This window comes from Saccopteryx leptura, chromosome 3, assembly GCF_036850995.1.
Source record: "Saccopteryx leptura isolate mSacLep1 chromosome 3, mSacLep1_pri_phased_curated, whole genome shotgun sequence".
In the NCBI taxonomy this organism is placed as follows: domain Eukaryota; kingdom Metazoa; phylum Chordata; class Mammalia; order Chiroptera; family Emballonuridae; genus Saccopteryx; species Saccopteryx leptura.
The window spans coordinates 37,762,912-37,780,052 of record NC_089505.1 but is presented as its reverse complement, the minus strand read 5'-3'; the positions used below and the strand labels follow the sequence as shown (position 1 = coordinate 37,780,052).

Genomic DNA, 17,141 nt, shown 5'->3' with positions numbered 1-17,141 from the left:
GAGGCAGCAACAACAGTGCTGCAAGTGGAGGACCCCAGTCTCTCCAGGATTGAGGTGCCTTAGAGAGATAAGCTACCCAATTTATTAAGCAGAAATACGTCATCTTGCGTAAGAAACTAACAAGCAGAGTACAGTGTACAATTTTATTATTTAGTTTTGCAAAACTGATTCGATGTCTCTTGCCCTTTCTGAGACATAACCCCACACCATCTGCTGCCTGATTCCTGAGCTGCAGAAAGCTCCAGTTGGGCCAAGCATCACGTCCTTGGGCCTTCCCTGGACGTGACTGCTTTCAGTCACGTATCCTTGGTCTCAGCCTTCACTTCCTCAGGATGGGGACAGAAAGTCACTCTGTTTTGGCTTTCCTCCAACAATATGTGTTATTTATTATATCACAGGTACTCTTTTTGGGTGGTGAGGAGCAACCTAGCGTCCTTGAGTGCTGAGCACTGATGAGCCTTTGTGGAACCTGGCCAAGACTGCCATGTGGTTGGATGGTCGTAGCCCTAGAGCTGAGCCCTCTGATATATGAAAGCAAGACCAGGATTTTCCTTCAAAAATCTATTTTTGGTTCACTGTTACACATGAGTGAATTACCCCAGAATTCTACTTTAATGTAAAAGGGGAAAATTTCAACATAGTCATTACTGGTCTCCCTCCCCTGAGTCCTGTTTCTAAGCACTGCCACTTCCCAGGGACATAGCCAGGGTATATCAACTGGAAAAACAGGTCTAAGAAATTGAATGCGTATATTGGATGTAAACCAACTAAATTGTGGGCATCTGCCAAAACAATTTTTATAATTTTTTACCTGATAGATTTTTCTTTCTGAAAGTACCTATAATGACAGGATAAGTTTTGAGGCCCCTTCTAGTTTATGACATTAAGATAACATTATCATAAAAGGGTAATATCTGTATGTCTAAAATTGTTCAAAAGCCGTTAAAAATTATTAGAATATATTTTAAAAGTTGGAAGGAGGGAGATAAATTGGGTTATTATAAACATATTATAATTTTATGCCACTCATAATTATTTCCTGTCGCTTATGTTGATCATAATTCTTATGTTTCATGAGACTTTCAGAGCATTGATTTATATAACAAACGTTCTTTTCAGGATTATATATTTTTAGCCTTTATTTTCCTCCATTCTTTTATGGTTTATGAAGTTTAAAGGGAATTAAGTTAAAATATGAGAACGAAATCACTGGTATCATTGTATTTCTGCTTGAAAGTTTTCAAGGTAGTTATGCTTTAGTCTGCTGAAATGGCTTTAGGAGATCGCAGTCTCTCTGTCTCTCCAGAAGAACTGTGTCCCTAAAATGTATTGCTGTCGTATTGAGATATTAATGTCATTTTGAAATATATCCCAAAGCTGTCTTCTCTAAAGTCATCGGGGAGTCTGAGCATATGATTCACTTTGAGTAACAAATATTGTTTTAAAAATTAACTGACAAAAATATAAGACTTCTGGGCACACTAATGAACTCTAATAAAAGAAAAAAGTATTTGGAAGATTTTCTTGGCTTTGTAAATGATTATAAACAGTGAATAATGAATTTAAGGGAAGAGTAAAGTAATCAGATATAAAAATGAGGTTTAACCATTTAGAAATCCTGTTAAAATTTTCCTTACAATATTCGCACCCCCAAGAGACTGTTTTGGAGTCACCCAACAGAAAATAAAAGATCAGTATATGTAACATTTTCATTGTACCTTGAAACTTCAGGGTAGTTCTGAATCAACTTTTTTTGCTTTTCTTTAGAAATATGTGCTTACTGCCGGTCACTGCCGGCAGTGAATTTCTTGAAGTAACATAGACAATGTGTTGTGTAGACATAGTAATGATTTGGACATGGAAAACTAAGATCCTACAGTGATATGATACTCAGCTTACAAGTATAGTATTTAAAACACAAAGGGAATTTACTCAGTGTGGGAGACTGAATAATGGCCCCCAAAGATATCCAGGTCCTAATTCCAGACCTGTAAATGTTACCTCCTACTGCAGAAGAGAACTTGAAAATATGTTTGAGTTAAGGATCTTGAGATGAGATTATCCTGGATTTTCCATGTGGGCCTCTCTAATTGCAACCTCAGGGGCCATATGAGGAGGCAGAGGGAGATCTGACTACAGGAAGGAGGCAATGTGACTTGGAAGACAGGTACTATGCTGCTGGCTTTCAAGATAGAGGAATGCAGTTCTAGAAGCTGGAAAAGGCAAAAAAAAGAGCCTCTGCAGGTAGTGTGGACGTCCAACTGATTTCTGACCTCTAGACTAAGAGAAGAATGAGTTTTGTTTTAAGCCAGTTATTTTAACTATATTAAATTAAATAAACCACATATATCAGAACATTGTAAAGCAAAAGGGAATTTTAAAACTCCCAAATGCTTTATCACTTCTTAACATTTCCATTTGCAGATTTTTTTTTAAGTGAGAGGAGGGAAGATAGTGAGACAGACTCCCACATGCGCCCCTACTGGGATCCACCTGGCAGCCCCCATCTGTGACCCATGCTCGAATCCTCCAAGCTTTCCTCAGTGCCTGGGCCAACACTCAAACCAACGGAGCACTGGCTGTGAAAAGGGAAGAGAGAGAGAAGGGGGAGAGGGAGGAGAGAAGCAGACGGTCTCTTCTCATGTGTGCCCTGACCAAGGATTGAACCCGGATGTCCACATGCTGAGCTGACGCTCTGTTTATTGAACCAACTGCACAGGGCTATTTGCAGATTTTTTATAAAGTTCTGTGTTGCTGTGTTTATTAGCTTGTTCTTGATTGATAAACAATAAAATTCCTAATAGTTAAATGCCATATTTACAGGATTTCGCTGATTCCTGTTAGCATAACACAGTTCTCTTATCGCCAGGAGCAAGTTCCCTTTTCTGCTCTCCTTTCTCAGTTTGTAGCTGAGGAGTATATTACCACTGTCTGTGCCATTGATTTCCCTATAGTTTTTTCAGGCTGTGACTTTCACAACAGGGAACCAGACTCCCACACAGGCAGCCTGTCTTGTTTTGTAAACACAAGGTAAACGTTCTACACACTATGCATCCACATAATTCTTACACACAATGGCACACTATGGGATGGTGCCGTTGTCATCCTGGTACTGGGGGAGCATGTAGAGCCTTCCGTGCTGAATGTTCTGTAGGAACCCACCCCAGGATCCTCCGGAAGGGTGGCAGTTTGCGTCCATTCCTGGAACCTGCACTTTGATGACCAGAGTACCCTGAGATCTGCTGAACCCGTCTCTGTTTTAATAGCCGCACAAGTCCTTAAAAAGGGGAAATTTTTGTGGTTTGTCCCTGACTGGCATTCTATTGCGTGGTCTTTGTTAGAAGGCAGTTACTTCCTGCGATTGGGTGAATTTCTAGTATGTGTATCTGTGTTCACCTGTGTGGTTATATCAATAGTTATCTAACTTGAAGCCCAAGGATCTCTTATTCTATCTCTTATTCTCTGCACTGGTTCTTTGTAACCAGAATGTTTCCGATTTAACAGATGAATTTTCTTGGAGCAGGGGATCTTACCACTATTAGACCAAGAGAAAAAGGAAGGCACGCCGCCAAGGGTGGCCCGGTAATCGGGTACATCGAGAGGTTTTCTCAGTAATCACTCCTAAACATTTTGATTTTATTTGGTGGTACTTTCAAGAGAGAATTTTTATCAAGAGATTTGTTTTGAAGATTTCCTCCCTCTGGCTTTCAGTTTGATTTTATTTGGCATATATCACAATTGGAAATTTGCAGTGGAAACTGAAAACTGACTGTTTGTAAAATCTCAAAATGAAGTAGAGTACTAGAAGTGATGTTCTCATAAAGAATACATGGCTTTGTACTGGTGACTAAATTCATAGCTGAGGTAAAATTATTTCTATGCAGTGAGTAAAATAATGTGAACAGATAATTTACAACATCTAGAATTTATCAGACACCTTCTTTGTTGCGTTTATGCTGCTTTGTATGTTACTTGGCTGACTTGGATCCTGAGAAATCCTCAATGGGAACAGCGGCAGCACAGCATATTAATAACCTCTGTTGTGCTTTTACGTGAACCAGGCACAGACTTTTAACAGTAAAAGTAAGCTTTCTGTGCACTGTTCAGTTTAGTGGTCACAGAAACCCATCTGAGGCCATTATTTTCCTTTCAAGGACAAGGAACCCGAGGCTCAGATTTAGTAACTTGCCCAAGGGTGCATACCTAAGAAGGAACAGTGAGGGCCGTGGCTGCATCTCCTGTCCGGGCTGTGAAAATGGCAAGAGTCACTTTTAGGCAACCAGGAAAAAACAGCCTAGACTCTGAAGGTCAGAACAGCACACTGACAAGGCTGCAGTGGAACAGCCAAGAGCAAGGACCTCGAAAAGGTCTCCGGCGGGTGACAGACCAGCTGTGTCTGATAAGGAAGGGAGTGGGGCCGCCGTGCAGGAATTCATTGTGAGAGCTGGACTTGGGGAAGATAAACACAGTGGAGATTTAGAGAAATGTTGCCATAGCTGCAGACATTTACCTTTAACAAATGTGCTGATGTTATGATAGCAAGAGTAATATATATTTGCTGTACAAAAAAAATTCTACCATGTCCAATGATGTGAATGTAAATAAAATTGCCCCTCTTCTTTCTCTTTTGACTATTATATGTGGTATAGAATCCAAGAGGTACAAGGGAGAACGCAACGGGCAGTAATACTTCTCACTTTCTCTGCCACGCAGCTACTAACTTTCTTTTTGCTGGAAACAATGTATTTTGTGTGTAACCTTGTAGGCATATTCTATGCATATACACAGTAAGTATTAAATGACTTCTATCTTCACCTTTCCCTCCAGTCTCTTGCTAGGCGGGCTAACTGTGGAAGCAGTAGCTCAGTGCCAATGCTGGCCAGCCCTTCTGTGATGGTAGAAGTGCTTTATACTGTGTTGTCCAGGATGGTACCCACTAGGACATAAGTCTCTTGAGCTCTTGAATTCTGTGGCTCTTGCAACTGAAGGAACTGAGTTTTAAATTTCTACTAAATTTTAATTAAATTTAACAACCACAGGTGGCTGGCTGGTGGCTCCCATATTGGACAGTGCCATGCTAGGTATTTATGTCTGTGGCACTTTTTACAGAAAATACATGAACCTCAAATTGTGGAATTAAGAAGACATATGGACCATTAATTTAATATATATATAAATTTAAGAAGTCTTTGTTTTACTGTGTTTTTAATTACATGTGGTTAATATATTTTCTTTTCCTATAAATACATAAGAGGTTGGGAGTTTATTTTTGAGAACAGGCTGCTAGTCAGAGAAAGCTGTGACATGGCTATAGGAGAGCACTGGCCAGGAGAGCAGATCTCAGCCAAAATCAAACATAGCCTTATTTATCCATTCATTTATTCATTCATTCAGATATTCAAGAAATAGTTATTGAGTGCCCAATGTGTACGTGCAGAGGTCCTGACAGTACAGCATGTAACAAAACCTAGCCAATCCCTACCCTCCTGAAGCTTTCACTCTAGTGCTAATGAAAGCTTCTCATCGTTTAGTGCCCTTTCGTGTTGGGTTCCACTGGGTGTCAGTAAGCAACAGGAGAGACCTCTGCAGAGACAAAGAAAGGAACTGGCCCAAGATCTTGGCTTTGATTGCTGCTGGTACCCTGAACTTAACTTCCTTCAGTAAAGGAAAACACTTCTGAGGAAAATGTTCATTCAGCTATGAAAAATGCTTCCTTTAGCAGCGGCATCTTATTTATTTCTTCAGTCAGCTGCCTCTGGGTTGGGATACTAGTAGCGAAAAAATGAGGTCTGCATGTATCCCACAAGCGCACACAATTTTAGTACAAAAAAGCCAAGAGATTCCAGAATAAGCCCTGTAATAGTCCTGGGTGGAAAGGGACAGTTAAGAAGCTCAGAATCATGGTCAGCCATTGCTGCCCCATTCTTCTCTGCCCTTGAGGAAGGCTTTAATTACCCTGTCTTCTGGCCTTTACATGATCTTAAAAGAGTGATTGCTTCTTAGTCTTAGCATTTCCTTTACTTTATTCTTTTTTTTTTTTTTACTCTTCTACATTTTCTTTTTTCTTTTTCCTTTTTTTAGATTTTTTTCATTTTAGAAAGGGGAGAGAGACAGAGAGAGAGAAGGGGGGGAGCAGGAAGCATCAACTCCCATATGTGCCTTGACCAGGCAAGCCCAGGGTTTCGAACCGGCGACCTCAGCGTTCCAGGTCAATTCTTTATTTACTGTGCCACCACAGGTCAGGCTCTTTACATTTTCAAGCTTTTCTAGTATGCATATATATTATGTTTGTAATAAAACAAAGTATAATAAATTGTATTGTAAAAAATAGTCCATGCCAGAAATGATTTGATGGGAGCCGAGCTCAGGGAGAGAAGGTGAATTTGAAAGGGAGAGACTGAGGAAATAGAATTGACAGGGTCTGGGTACAATAATGAGAGGAGATTGAACAATAGACATTTGTTTTATGTAATTTCAGTCTCTTATAAAGAAAGATAAATACAGCATAACAAAATAAAGGTGTGTGGGGTTTTTTTTACTTATATTCACAGCAATGAAATGTGAAATATGTCTCATTATTTTCAATCACTCATCTGTTTAAGATGACTTCTTTCCAAGTATTTTTTTAGTCCACAATATTCATGTGGACGTCTGGGGTCATTAAAATTGCGTAGGTGGAAAAAGGGGAGATTATTTTCTTGTATAGCCTTTTGTTTTCAGTTTACCGTAATATTGTGATAACAAAACCGTTTGTGAGAAGGGCTTACTGTGGTAGATGCTGACGTGAGAAAAATAGAGAAGGCCTAAGAGATACAAGCCCTACCGTGGAGCGTTTGAGGAGCACTGACTATACCACATTCATCAGAGTGGCCGTCACTCCCTCTTAGAAAAGGTGGAAAAGGTGTATCTCCATGCTTTGAAGGAAGGATTTTTAGTAAGCTTTAGAACTCACTTCTGATTTCCACTTAACTGGCTCAGAATGTTCCAGTCATGTTAATAACCTTCAGAGAAATAAATTCTCATGAGAGCTCGAGTCAAAAAAGATGTAGCTGATTTGTAAAATTAGTGAAGTATTAAATCATATGGTTTTTCTTAAACAAGTTTGGTGTTGCTATTTTCTAGCACCTTTTTTTCCCCCTGAAATAACGATGTTTGGCTACATGCATCGACAATAGTGGTCTTTGTGGGGAAGGCGGCAAATTATATAATAAAATAATGTATCCCATTTTCTTATTTCCAAGTGTGAAAACCGGTCCCTAATGAGATGTCTCCAAACAGTGTTCATCAAAATATGTGCCCTAGATCTGAGTGAGTTTAATTATTGTGAGGGCAATGAAAGGAGGACATTTAAATCAACTCAAAGTGGAAACATTTCAGAAGATTAAAAAGCAACATATCTCAGGCTGCACAGAACTAATTTTTGATGCTTCTTTCTTCTCTTCCTATAGAAGGAATGATTTTTGGAAGTGGGCAGTAAGGTTCATCTCAAGCATGTTTTCTTTTTTAATTACAGTTTATATTTAATATTATTTTGTATTACTTTAAGGTGTACAGCATAGTGGTTAAAAAATTATGTACTTTACAAAGTGTTCCCCCCCCCCCGATATTTTCAGTACCCACCTGGCAACATACGTAGTTATTGCAATATTATTGACTATTCAAGCTTGTTTTTTAAGCCGGTGTATCAGAACAAGATCAGCACATCCTTTTGTATGCAGAGATCAGTTCTGTGTTGTATGCCTTCCTAAGCAAAGAGTCGATCTCTCATCTTTATATCTAGGTTAGTGCGTATTAATTTCAGCCTCATATAGAAATCTTGATGGAAGAGAAATTGTTTTATTAGGAACATTATCTGACTCAACTTTGCAAAGAGCCAACTACCGTTTTACCGGGGGTGGAGGGGAGGCAGGGGGAAGATGAGTTTAAAATCTGAGGATAGAAAATAAAATGTGTTTACTGAATATAATTCCTTTTTATGAATCTCCAGTTTTGCTTGATTATGATTTTGTTTGTTTTGATTTTTTAACAAACATAAGATAAATAAGCTAGAGATGGGGAACATATTCATCTATCATTTTTTCCCTAGCTATCCTTTTTCAGGCTGTAATCTCATTTATTAGCCAATAAAAGTATAAGAACTTGGCTGCTCAATGTTCACTGAGTAACAGCTTAGTTGAAATATTTTGTTAGAATACAAAACCTTTATCTCAAAAGCTGAATTTGTTATATACCTTACCATGCTTAGCTCTCATGTTAGTATATGATTGTATTAGGAGGTATTTTACTAGTATTTCTGTTTGTGTTACATGTTGACACGTGTCATGTTGAGCTCTTGAATTATGGGGCTCTTGCACGTTGACCCTCATGAAAGACCCTGTTGGAGAGCTGTGTCACGTCAAGGGAGGGTCCTCTTCAGGCTGTTAAATTGATTTGAAAAACATCACAGAGAAAAGTTGTGTAAAATCCAACCTTAGTTCCTGTATTATCTCCCCAAACTATTTTCTGATCCTTGTCCAACATCAAATTGTATAGATGCTCAAGAGAGCAAAGGAAACAGGCACATGTAAGAGAAAACTGACTGTGCCTAGATAGATAGACGGGGAAGGGTCCTAATTAATAAATATTTACGTCTGAGCTGACTGCTGTGTATAGCAGAGGGCAAGACTTGTATTCTTCACATTCTCAAGGACTGGTTAGTACAGAGCGACACATCAGTTAATTAGAGGGGTACATTAGTTAGAACAATTCTGAATTCTTGAATTTTAGTGAATTAAAAACTTCATCCCTTATACATCTGTGACTCGAGTATAGAATTGAAAACATCACATATGCTAACATATGTGTCAGCTATTAGTAATCATAATGATAACTATATGTTGTCAGTGAAGCATTTTCTAGCTCAGGAAATGCAGCTCTTTCTTCAGTACTATGTATATGTATAAAGGAAAAGAAGTTCTTTTCCTAAACCTGTTTTCAGCCTGCAAGATCTCTATGCTCAGCATGTGAACCAATGATAAAGGGTTAGTTTTACAGATTTGCTTGCCCGTCAGTCCAAAGGTACCCTTGAAAACCAGAAACACTTAAAAAAATGTAGCACTCCAAATGTGGCAATATATTTGGATAACAGTATATCTTGACCAAAAATACCATTTATGGTCCTGGCCAGTTGGCTCAGTGGTAGAGTGTCAGCCTGGCGTGTGGATATCCTGGGTTCAATTTCCAGCCAGGGCACACAGAAGAAGTGCCCATCTGCTTCTCTACCCTTCCCCATCTCCTTTTTCTCTGTCTCTCTTCCCCTCCCGCAGCCAAGGCTCCGTTGAAGTAAAGTTGGCCTGGGCGCTGAAAATGGCTCCATGGCCTCTGCCTCAGGCACTACAATGACTCTGGTTACAAGGGAACAATGACCCAGATGGACAAAGCATTGCCCCCTATTGGGATTGCCAAGTGGATCCCGGTTGGGCACATGTGGGAGTGTGTCTCTCTGCCTCCCTGCTTCTCACTTCAGAAAAATAAAAAACACAAAAAAACCATTTAATAGCCTATAGAATAATCTAGTTTTTCCTCAGGTTTAGAGAATTTCCCATTAATTTTTTGAGGTATTTGTATTAAGTATATAAAACTGAGGAAAGGCTACAAATTTCCATATAAGAATTTTTTTAAGTGATTAGGAATGGAAAATATAACAGAAAAATGTAATTAACAATAATGGAAGTGTTTTCTATATCAGTAAGTTTCTCAAAGCCCAACAACATGAAATTAATATAACTCTTCCTAGCAAATCATTTCGCCAATGGTTTTCCTTTTTTTCCCCTCATTCTTAGATTGAAAAAGAAAAAAGCCAAACAAAATGCAGAGACCACCTCAGCTGTAGCTACAAGGACTCATACTGGAAAAGAAGATGTTATTTTAGAAAAAGACAAGTGCAACGTTGCTGTGGAAGAAGAATATATTACTGATGAGAAGAAAAAGAGAAAAAATAACCAGTTAAAGGAGATCAGACGTACAGAGCTAAAGAGATATTATAGTATTGGTAAGTATTGGTGTCAATATTGCAGAAATTTTATTTTAAAAAATCTGTAATAATTTTTAAGACTATAATTTGTAACTGATCATAATAATATAACAGTTCATTGAGCAGCTACTCTGTGCCAATGGCCCTTGCTTTCTATACTTAATCTTTTTAAAGGGTTAAAAGTGAAATATCATTGGCATGTCTCATTCAACTATCTGTTCCTAGCATCTAGCACAGTGCCTAGCAGATAGTGTGCACTAATAAGTATTTATTACTTTCCCTGTATAAGAAATAATTTTGTCCTGGCTGGCTAGCTCAGTGGTAGAGCTTTGGCCCAGCATGTGGAAGTCCTGGGTTCGATTCCCGGCCAGGGCACACAGGAGAAGCGCCCATCAGCTTCTCCCTCCTTCCCCCTCTCCTTTCTCTCTGTCTCTCTCTTCTCCTCCAGCAGCTAGGGCTCCATTGGAGCAGGGTTGGCCCTGGGCACTGAGGATGGCTCCATGGCCTCCACCTCAGGCACTGGAGTGGCTCGAGTTGCAACAGAGCATCGCCCCCTGGTGGGCATGGCAGGTGGATCCTGGTTGGACGCATGCGGGAGTCTGTCTCTCTGCCTCCCTGCTTCTCACTTCAGAAAAATACAAAAAAAAAAAAAAAAAAAAGAAATAATTTTTATTTATTTAGAAATTAAATTTACTGGGGTGACATTGATCAATAAGAGTACATAAGTTTCAGATGAACATCTCTGTAGCATTTGAACTGTTGGTTGTGTTGTGTACCCATCACCCAAAGTCAGCTTGTTTTCCATCATCAGATATTTGTCCCAGAAATAATTTTTTAATGTATGTGTGTGTGTGTATGTGTGTGTGTGTGTGTATATATATATAGACATAGTCATAAATGTGTTGGTACAAATGCATGCACCTTTTGGCATCAACTAGGGAATCAAAAATGGATAGAGACATGGCCTATCATCTGTCAGTTAAAAAATAAAAAGACAACTTGGGACTTTTAGTTATTGCATCTGCAACTGCATTAGCAGAAGCGGCATGTCTAGCGTGATGGAACCGACACTCCTGCTTTTACTTGGACCATCCCTCTCACACCTGCTGATCCTGTCATATGCAGGCCCGGAACATGTTCAAAAGAGAATACAAAGAGAGGGGACCGTCAATCAAAACCTGTTGTGGCACACAGGTTACGGTATACTCAAGATTGCTAGACTAAGAGCAAGAAGACTGAGGGCTCTCTGAGAACCTGTGGCAATACGGTACATGAAACATAGTCTCACAGCTGAGATTTATTCCAGAGGGCCTGAGGTTGGGCCAAGGTTAATGCCAGTTACCAGGAGATAGAGCTTGTCTCCACGTTTAATATAACTTTCTCATGGTGCTCATCAGGGGTGAGAGAGGCCACCATGGGGGTAGTAGTAAGTGAGGCTGTGCTGCCGTTGCTCCAGCAGAGGCAGAGGGCGTATCCATAGCAGAAAGTGCGTGCTTTCTAGCATTCCGGTGGGCTAACGTGATTGCATCATGTATTACACAGCTTAACGGATGCTTCTCATCTGAGGCCATTCCGTATTTTATGAACAGCTGTAACTGCCAACATATTGAGAGACGCTTCTGTGTGATTAATAAAATCCTTCTTAAATTTTAAAGTGTTGAATAATATCACTTATTTCCAAAAGGAGGAAGAGGATTAAGGAAAATTTCATTTTACATTTTTGTTTACCATGTACTTTGTAGAATTGGACATTTGAAAATGCGTGGTGTTTATAGTTGTGCAGTTTAAAATACAGGGTGGGGCACAAGTAGGTTAACAGTTGTTTGTATGGAAAGTAACACAATAATAAATAGCAATATAAGAATAAACTCTGTTGACTGTTCCATGTACTCACAACTGTAAATCTACTTTTGCCCACCCCATATGATCTTTTTTCATCCTTATTTTAAATGCTGTTGCTTACGAAGTATTTTAAAGTGGAAACATTTAGTCCAGTTGAGTTTCCCTGAAGGAGGCTGATTGTCCTAGCCATTGAGGTTTCTTTTAGTGGTGATTCTATACTAACTGTGGATGCTTTTTTTTTTTTTTTTTTTTTTTTGTATTTTTCTGAAGCTGGAAACGGGGAGAGTCAGTCAGACAGACTCCCGCATGTGCCCGACCGGGATCCACCCGGCACGCCCACCAGGGGGCGATGCTCTGCCCCTCCGGGGTGTAGCGCTGTTGCGACCAGAGCCACTCTAGCGCCTGGAGCAGCGCCCGGGCCATCTTTGCTCCAATGGAGCCTTGGCTGTGGGAGGGGAAGAGAGAGACAGAGAGGAAGGAGAGGGGGAGGGGTGGAGAAGCAAATGGGCGCTTCTCCTGCGTGCCCTGGCCGGGAATCGAACCCGGGACCCCTGCATGCCAGGCCGACGCTCTACCACTGAGCAACCGGCCAAGGCCTGTGGATGCTTTTTAATGTGCCTTGTTTCACGTGTAACAAACACTCTGAGTCTGAAACAGCACCCTTCACTCTACTCTTCACCTACCCTGTTTCCCCAAAAATAAGACATCCCCTGAAAATAAGAACTAGTGCAGTGTTTTTCAAGCTTAAAAATATAAGGCCTCCCCTGAGAATAAGACCTAGCATGTCTTTAGGAGCAAACATTAATATAAGACACTGTCTTATTTTTGGAGAAACAGGGTAGATTGTTATACGTGGAAATAGAGTCACAAGAAATTCTTGATGGAATTCAGAGTTTGGCTGGTTATGCTGATGTTTGTGATGACATGACTACAGTATATTAATAAATGTTGATTTTTGGTTCAATAATGTGAATTCTTGTTCATGGAAAAATAAGACATCCCCTGAAAATAAGACCTAGTGCAATGTTTTTCAAGCTTAGAAATATAAGTCCTCCCCTGAAAATAAGACCTAGCGCGTCTTTAGGAACAACAATCAGTATAAGACACAGTCTTATTTTCGGGAAAACACGGTAACTCTCACTTGACTTCACAAACTCAGCAAAACCAGCTCAGTCGTCGTTTCTTCCAGGAAGCCCTTCCTGCCCCTGTTCAGGTTAGGCTTCCTTTTATGGATTCATTTATTTGCTGCCTTATATATAGGCTGTTGTGACTCAGACACTGTATTAGTAGCTTGGCATTATAGGTGCTCTTTAAATGTGCGTGAGTGGGTGAGTTAATCCATAGATGAATGAATATTCTATTTGATTTGTTTGAGTTTCATGAAAATTCTGGATAGGTGTGTGTGCGCGTGCGTGCGTGTGTGTATATATGCACACATACACATCTATATATATACATATATGCGAATTATCCTGTGATCTTTATTTGGGAGCAGTAAGGAGTGATGCCTTCATAGCTTTTCGTCTGCTCTCAGGGTGGCAGTGATAATGGTTGGAGGCTTGGGGCATTTCCATAGGGGGTAATCCAGTGCTTAGACGGAACCACTGAGTGAGCCTTTGAATTCTAAGGCTCCTTGTTCCTTTTCACACCTGAAGGCAGCTGACAAACCCACCTGGGCAGGCAGGGCTGTCCTGCACATTCCCTGGATTCCTACCCCAGGATGTTCTATACCACTAGGTGGAGCCTGAGGCCGCAGGGAGGGTAATCCCAGTTCCAGGTCACCACTTCCCATGGCTCTAGTCTGCGGAGAAGTCACTAAAATGGGAATCGGTCACACTAAGAATTTAGACTCCATCCTTTGGGGGAACTCCGTTAACTCTGTTTTCAGATGACAAATCTAAGGATAGTGGGGGGAAGTGAGCTGACCAGGCGTGGGAAACGAGGTCACACCTGAAGATAGGTTTAGCTCTTAGAAATAGCAATATTTGGTGACTGATATAGAGTATGAGGAAGAATAAGAACAAACATTTTCAAACTGCCTGACCTGCGGTGGCGCAGTGGATAAAGCATCGACCTGGAATGCTGGGGTTGCCAGTTCAATACCCCGGGCTTGCCTGGTCAAGGCACATATGGGAGTTGATGCTTCCTGTCCTCCCCTCTCTCTTTCATTCTCACTTCTCTCTAAAATGAATAAATAAAATATTTATTTAAAAAATGTCAAACTAACAAACTCAGGAAGGAGGAAAGAAGATAATGAATTTGTAAGAGATGTTTTTGAGGTGCCAAGTGGTTTAGTCGAGAGGAACCTAGATTTCAGGTGAAAGGTCTGACAAGTGCTACCTACAGGTATGAGGTAGATCCAACAGTGTAAAAAAAGTCATCCAGGTAACACACAGAGACAAAACAAGAAGTTGATGGATAACAAATGATAATAAGTTTATAGAAAAACAAGCTAGTAGGATCTATAACAATATTTTGATAACTGTTTTCTCTGGGTATAGAAGTTGCAAGAAATTTGGTTTTCTTCATTTTTTTTTTTTGCACATTACACATTTTATAGTTTTAATATTACTCAGAAAAATATAGAGAACTGAATATAATGGAATAAACCCAAAGGCTTTTCCAAAAGAATGTTAGACAAATGTAAAGTTCTAGAATCAATATGAAAGAAAATGCTTTTCTGTGGCTTTCTTTCACATCTATAACATTACCTACCTTATCTAAGGAAGCATACTTTGGCAAAATAATATTTTTATTTTTTAAATTAGATTTATCTGTGCCTTGTGTAAGTCTTGGGTAATAATTCAGTGCTATTTCCCTACACTTTGAAGAATAGAATAGTTAAGATACTGTTACAAGGTATTATGGAGCCTGGCCCATGGTGACGCAGTGGATAAAGCGTGGACTTGGGATGCTGAGGTCACCGGTTCAAAACCCTGGGCTTGCCTGATCAAAGTGCATATGGGGAGTTGATGCTTCCTGCTCCTCCCTCCTTCTCTCTCTCTCTCTCTCTCTCTCTCCTCAAAAATAAAAGTAAATAAAAACTAAAAGTTAAAAAAAAAGATATGTAAAGATGGTGTCACTAGAATTGCTTTTTTTTTTTTCTTCTTTTTTTTTTTTACACAGGGACAGAGAGAGAGTCAGAGAGAGGGATAGACAGGGACATACAGGCAGGAACAGAGAGAAATGAGAAGCATCAATCATCAGTTTTTCATTGCGAGACCTTAGTTGTTCATTGATTGCTTTCTCATATGTGCCTTGACCACAGGCCTTCAGCAGACGGAGTAACCCCTTGCTCCAGCCAGCGACCTTGGGTCCAAGCTAGTGAGCTTTTGCTCAAACCATATGAGCCTGTGCTCAAACCAGATGAACCTGCACTCAAGCTGGAGACCTCGGGGTCTCGAACTTGAGTCCTCTGCATCCCAGTCCGATGCTCTATCCACTGCACCACCGCCTGGTCAGACAGAATTGCTTTATTTTAACAAAATGGTGCTGATTATAAAAATTGTGACTGGCTATAAATCAGAGCCCCCACAGCCCGTCCTGAGGTTCGATTAGTTTTCTGGAATGGGTCATAAGAGAACATGTGACTAGGTCATTGGTTTGTTGTGATGGCACAGCCAGATGGAAGAATGCATAAGACAAGGTACGCGGAGCTTCTGTGCCCTTTCCAGGTCACTGCTCCTGCTTCTCCAGGCACTCACCAACCCGGAAACTCTGAACCCCAGCCTCTTGGCTTTTATGGCGGCTCCATTACATAGTCACGACTGATTAAGTCATTGGCCTTTGGGGATTGGTTCAGCCTCTAACCCCTTTCCCCTCCCTGGAGGCTGGGAGTTGAAACTGGAAGTTCAAACCCTCTAATCATGGTTGGCTCCATTGGCCACCAGCTGCCATCTCTAGGTACTTTCTAAAGGTCACATCACTAACATAACAAAAGATAGCTTTATTTTCAGCACTATGGAAATTTCAAGGGTTTTAGAAGCTTTGAGTCAGAAATTGTGGATGAAGACCAAATATTTATTTATTACAAATCACAATGTCATAATTTCTTGTCATTTTCTTTGTTTCACAGAGCAAGTTCAGAAGGTCAAAGCTGTGTTATTTTGATAAATTAATTCCCAAATATATAAGTAGGTCAAGTTACAGACATACAACAGTATTGTCCTCCTATTTAATGATCATTCTAGTACATTTGAGCTTGAATCACAGAATACAGGATTAAAATGGACTCATGTGGGAAGAGAATATCAAGAATCTACCTAATATATTTTTAAATCAAATAGAATATAAAGACTTGAGGGACTTGGGTATAAAATAAGTTTAAATTATTAGGATGACTATAGTTAGGTTAGTGCTTCTTGAGGCCAGCAAGGAAGTCCGAGTAATGTTTGAGTCATACTGTGAAAACCTTGGTGGGGAATAGGAGAAACCTGATGAGCCCGCTCAAAATATGCAGGAATTTTGCAGAAGGAACGCAATTGGTAAGAGGGAAGATAACAGATATGGAAGGCTTAAATGAAGTTTCTGCAAGTAATAGGTGCTGTTGGCAAACAGATCAGAATAGTGGGATTGGAAGTAGTAATCAAACATAATCTAAGATGAATGTTTTCATGAGCTGAAACTCGTACCTGACTTGAAAAATCACAAGAGCTCACCACATTTAGACTGAATTAAGGGGAAAGTTCAGCACTTACATAAATTGTGGCAAGTGTTTACAGGTCATGGATTTTTTTAAAAAAGAAAACTTACCTACAAAGGATCAGAGAAGAGAATCTGGCACAGGCTTCTCCATAGCAGTGAGCGCCAGAGGAGTACAACTTCCGAGATGTGTGGTGAACATTGTTTTCAGGCTCAAAAACATTAGGACATTCCCACACACACAAGGTTGCAGGAAACACCTTTCCTGAAAAAAAGTTACTGAGAGGGAGAGAGATTTCTTTTTATCTGAGACATCTATCAAAAATCCAGTCTTCAAGTCAGGAAAAATCATTTTATAAAAGAATAGGTAGTTGCCCTGGTTGGTTGGCTCAGTGGTAGAGCGTCAGCCTGGCATGTGGATGTCTCGGTTCGATTCCCGTCCAGGGCACACAGGAGAAGCACCCATCTGTTTCTCCACCCTTCCCCCTCTCCTTTTTCTCTCTCTCTCTCTTCCCCTCCTGCAGCCAAGGCTCCATTGGAGCAAAGTTGGCCCAGGCGTGAGAATGGCTCCATGGCCTCTGCCTCAGGAGCTAGAATGGCTCTGGTTGCAATGGAGCAACACCCCAGATGAGCAGAGCATCGCCCC

General features: G+C 40.3%; 1 protein-coding gene across 3 annotated transcripts in view; it reads left to right on the top strand.

The window, feature by feature from the left end:
- The window catches only part of NCOA7 (nuclear receptor coactivator 7), a 143,393-nt gene that overhangs the window by 44,696 nt on the left and 81,556 nt on the right, over positions 1 to 17,141 (top strand). For all 3 annotated transcript variants that reach the window (XM_066373303.1, XM_066373305.1, XM_066373304.1), the window contains exon 3: positions 9,822 to 10,030. In XM_066373303.1, coding sequence (XP_066229400.1) covers positions 9,822 to 10,030 — 209 coding nt within the window. The remainder of the gene's footprint in view (positions 1 to 9,821; positions 10,031 to 17,141) is intronic.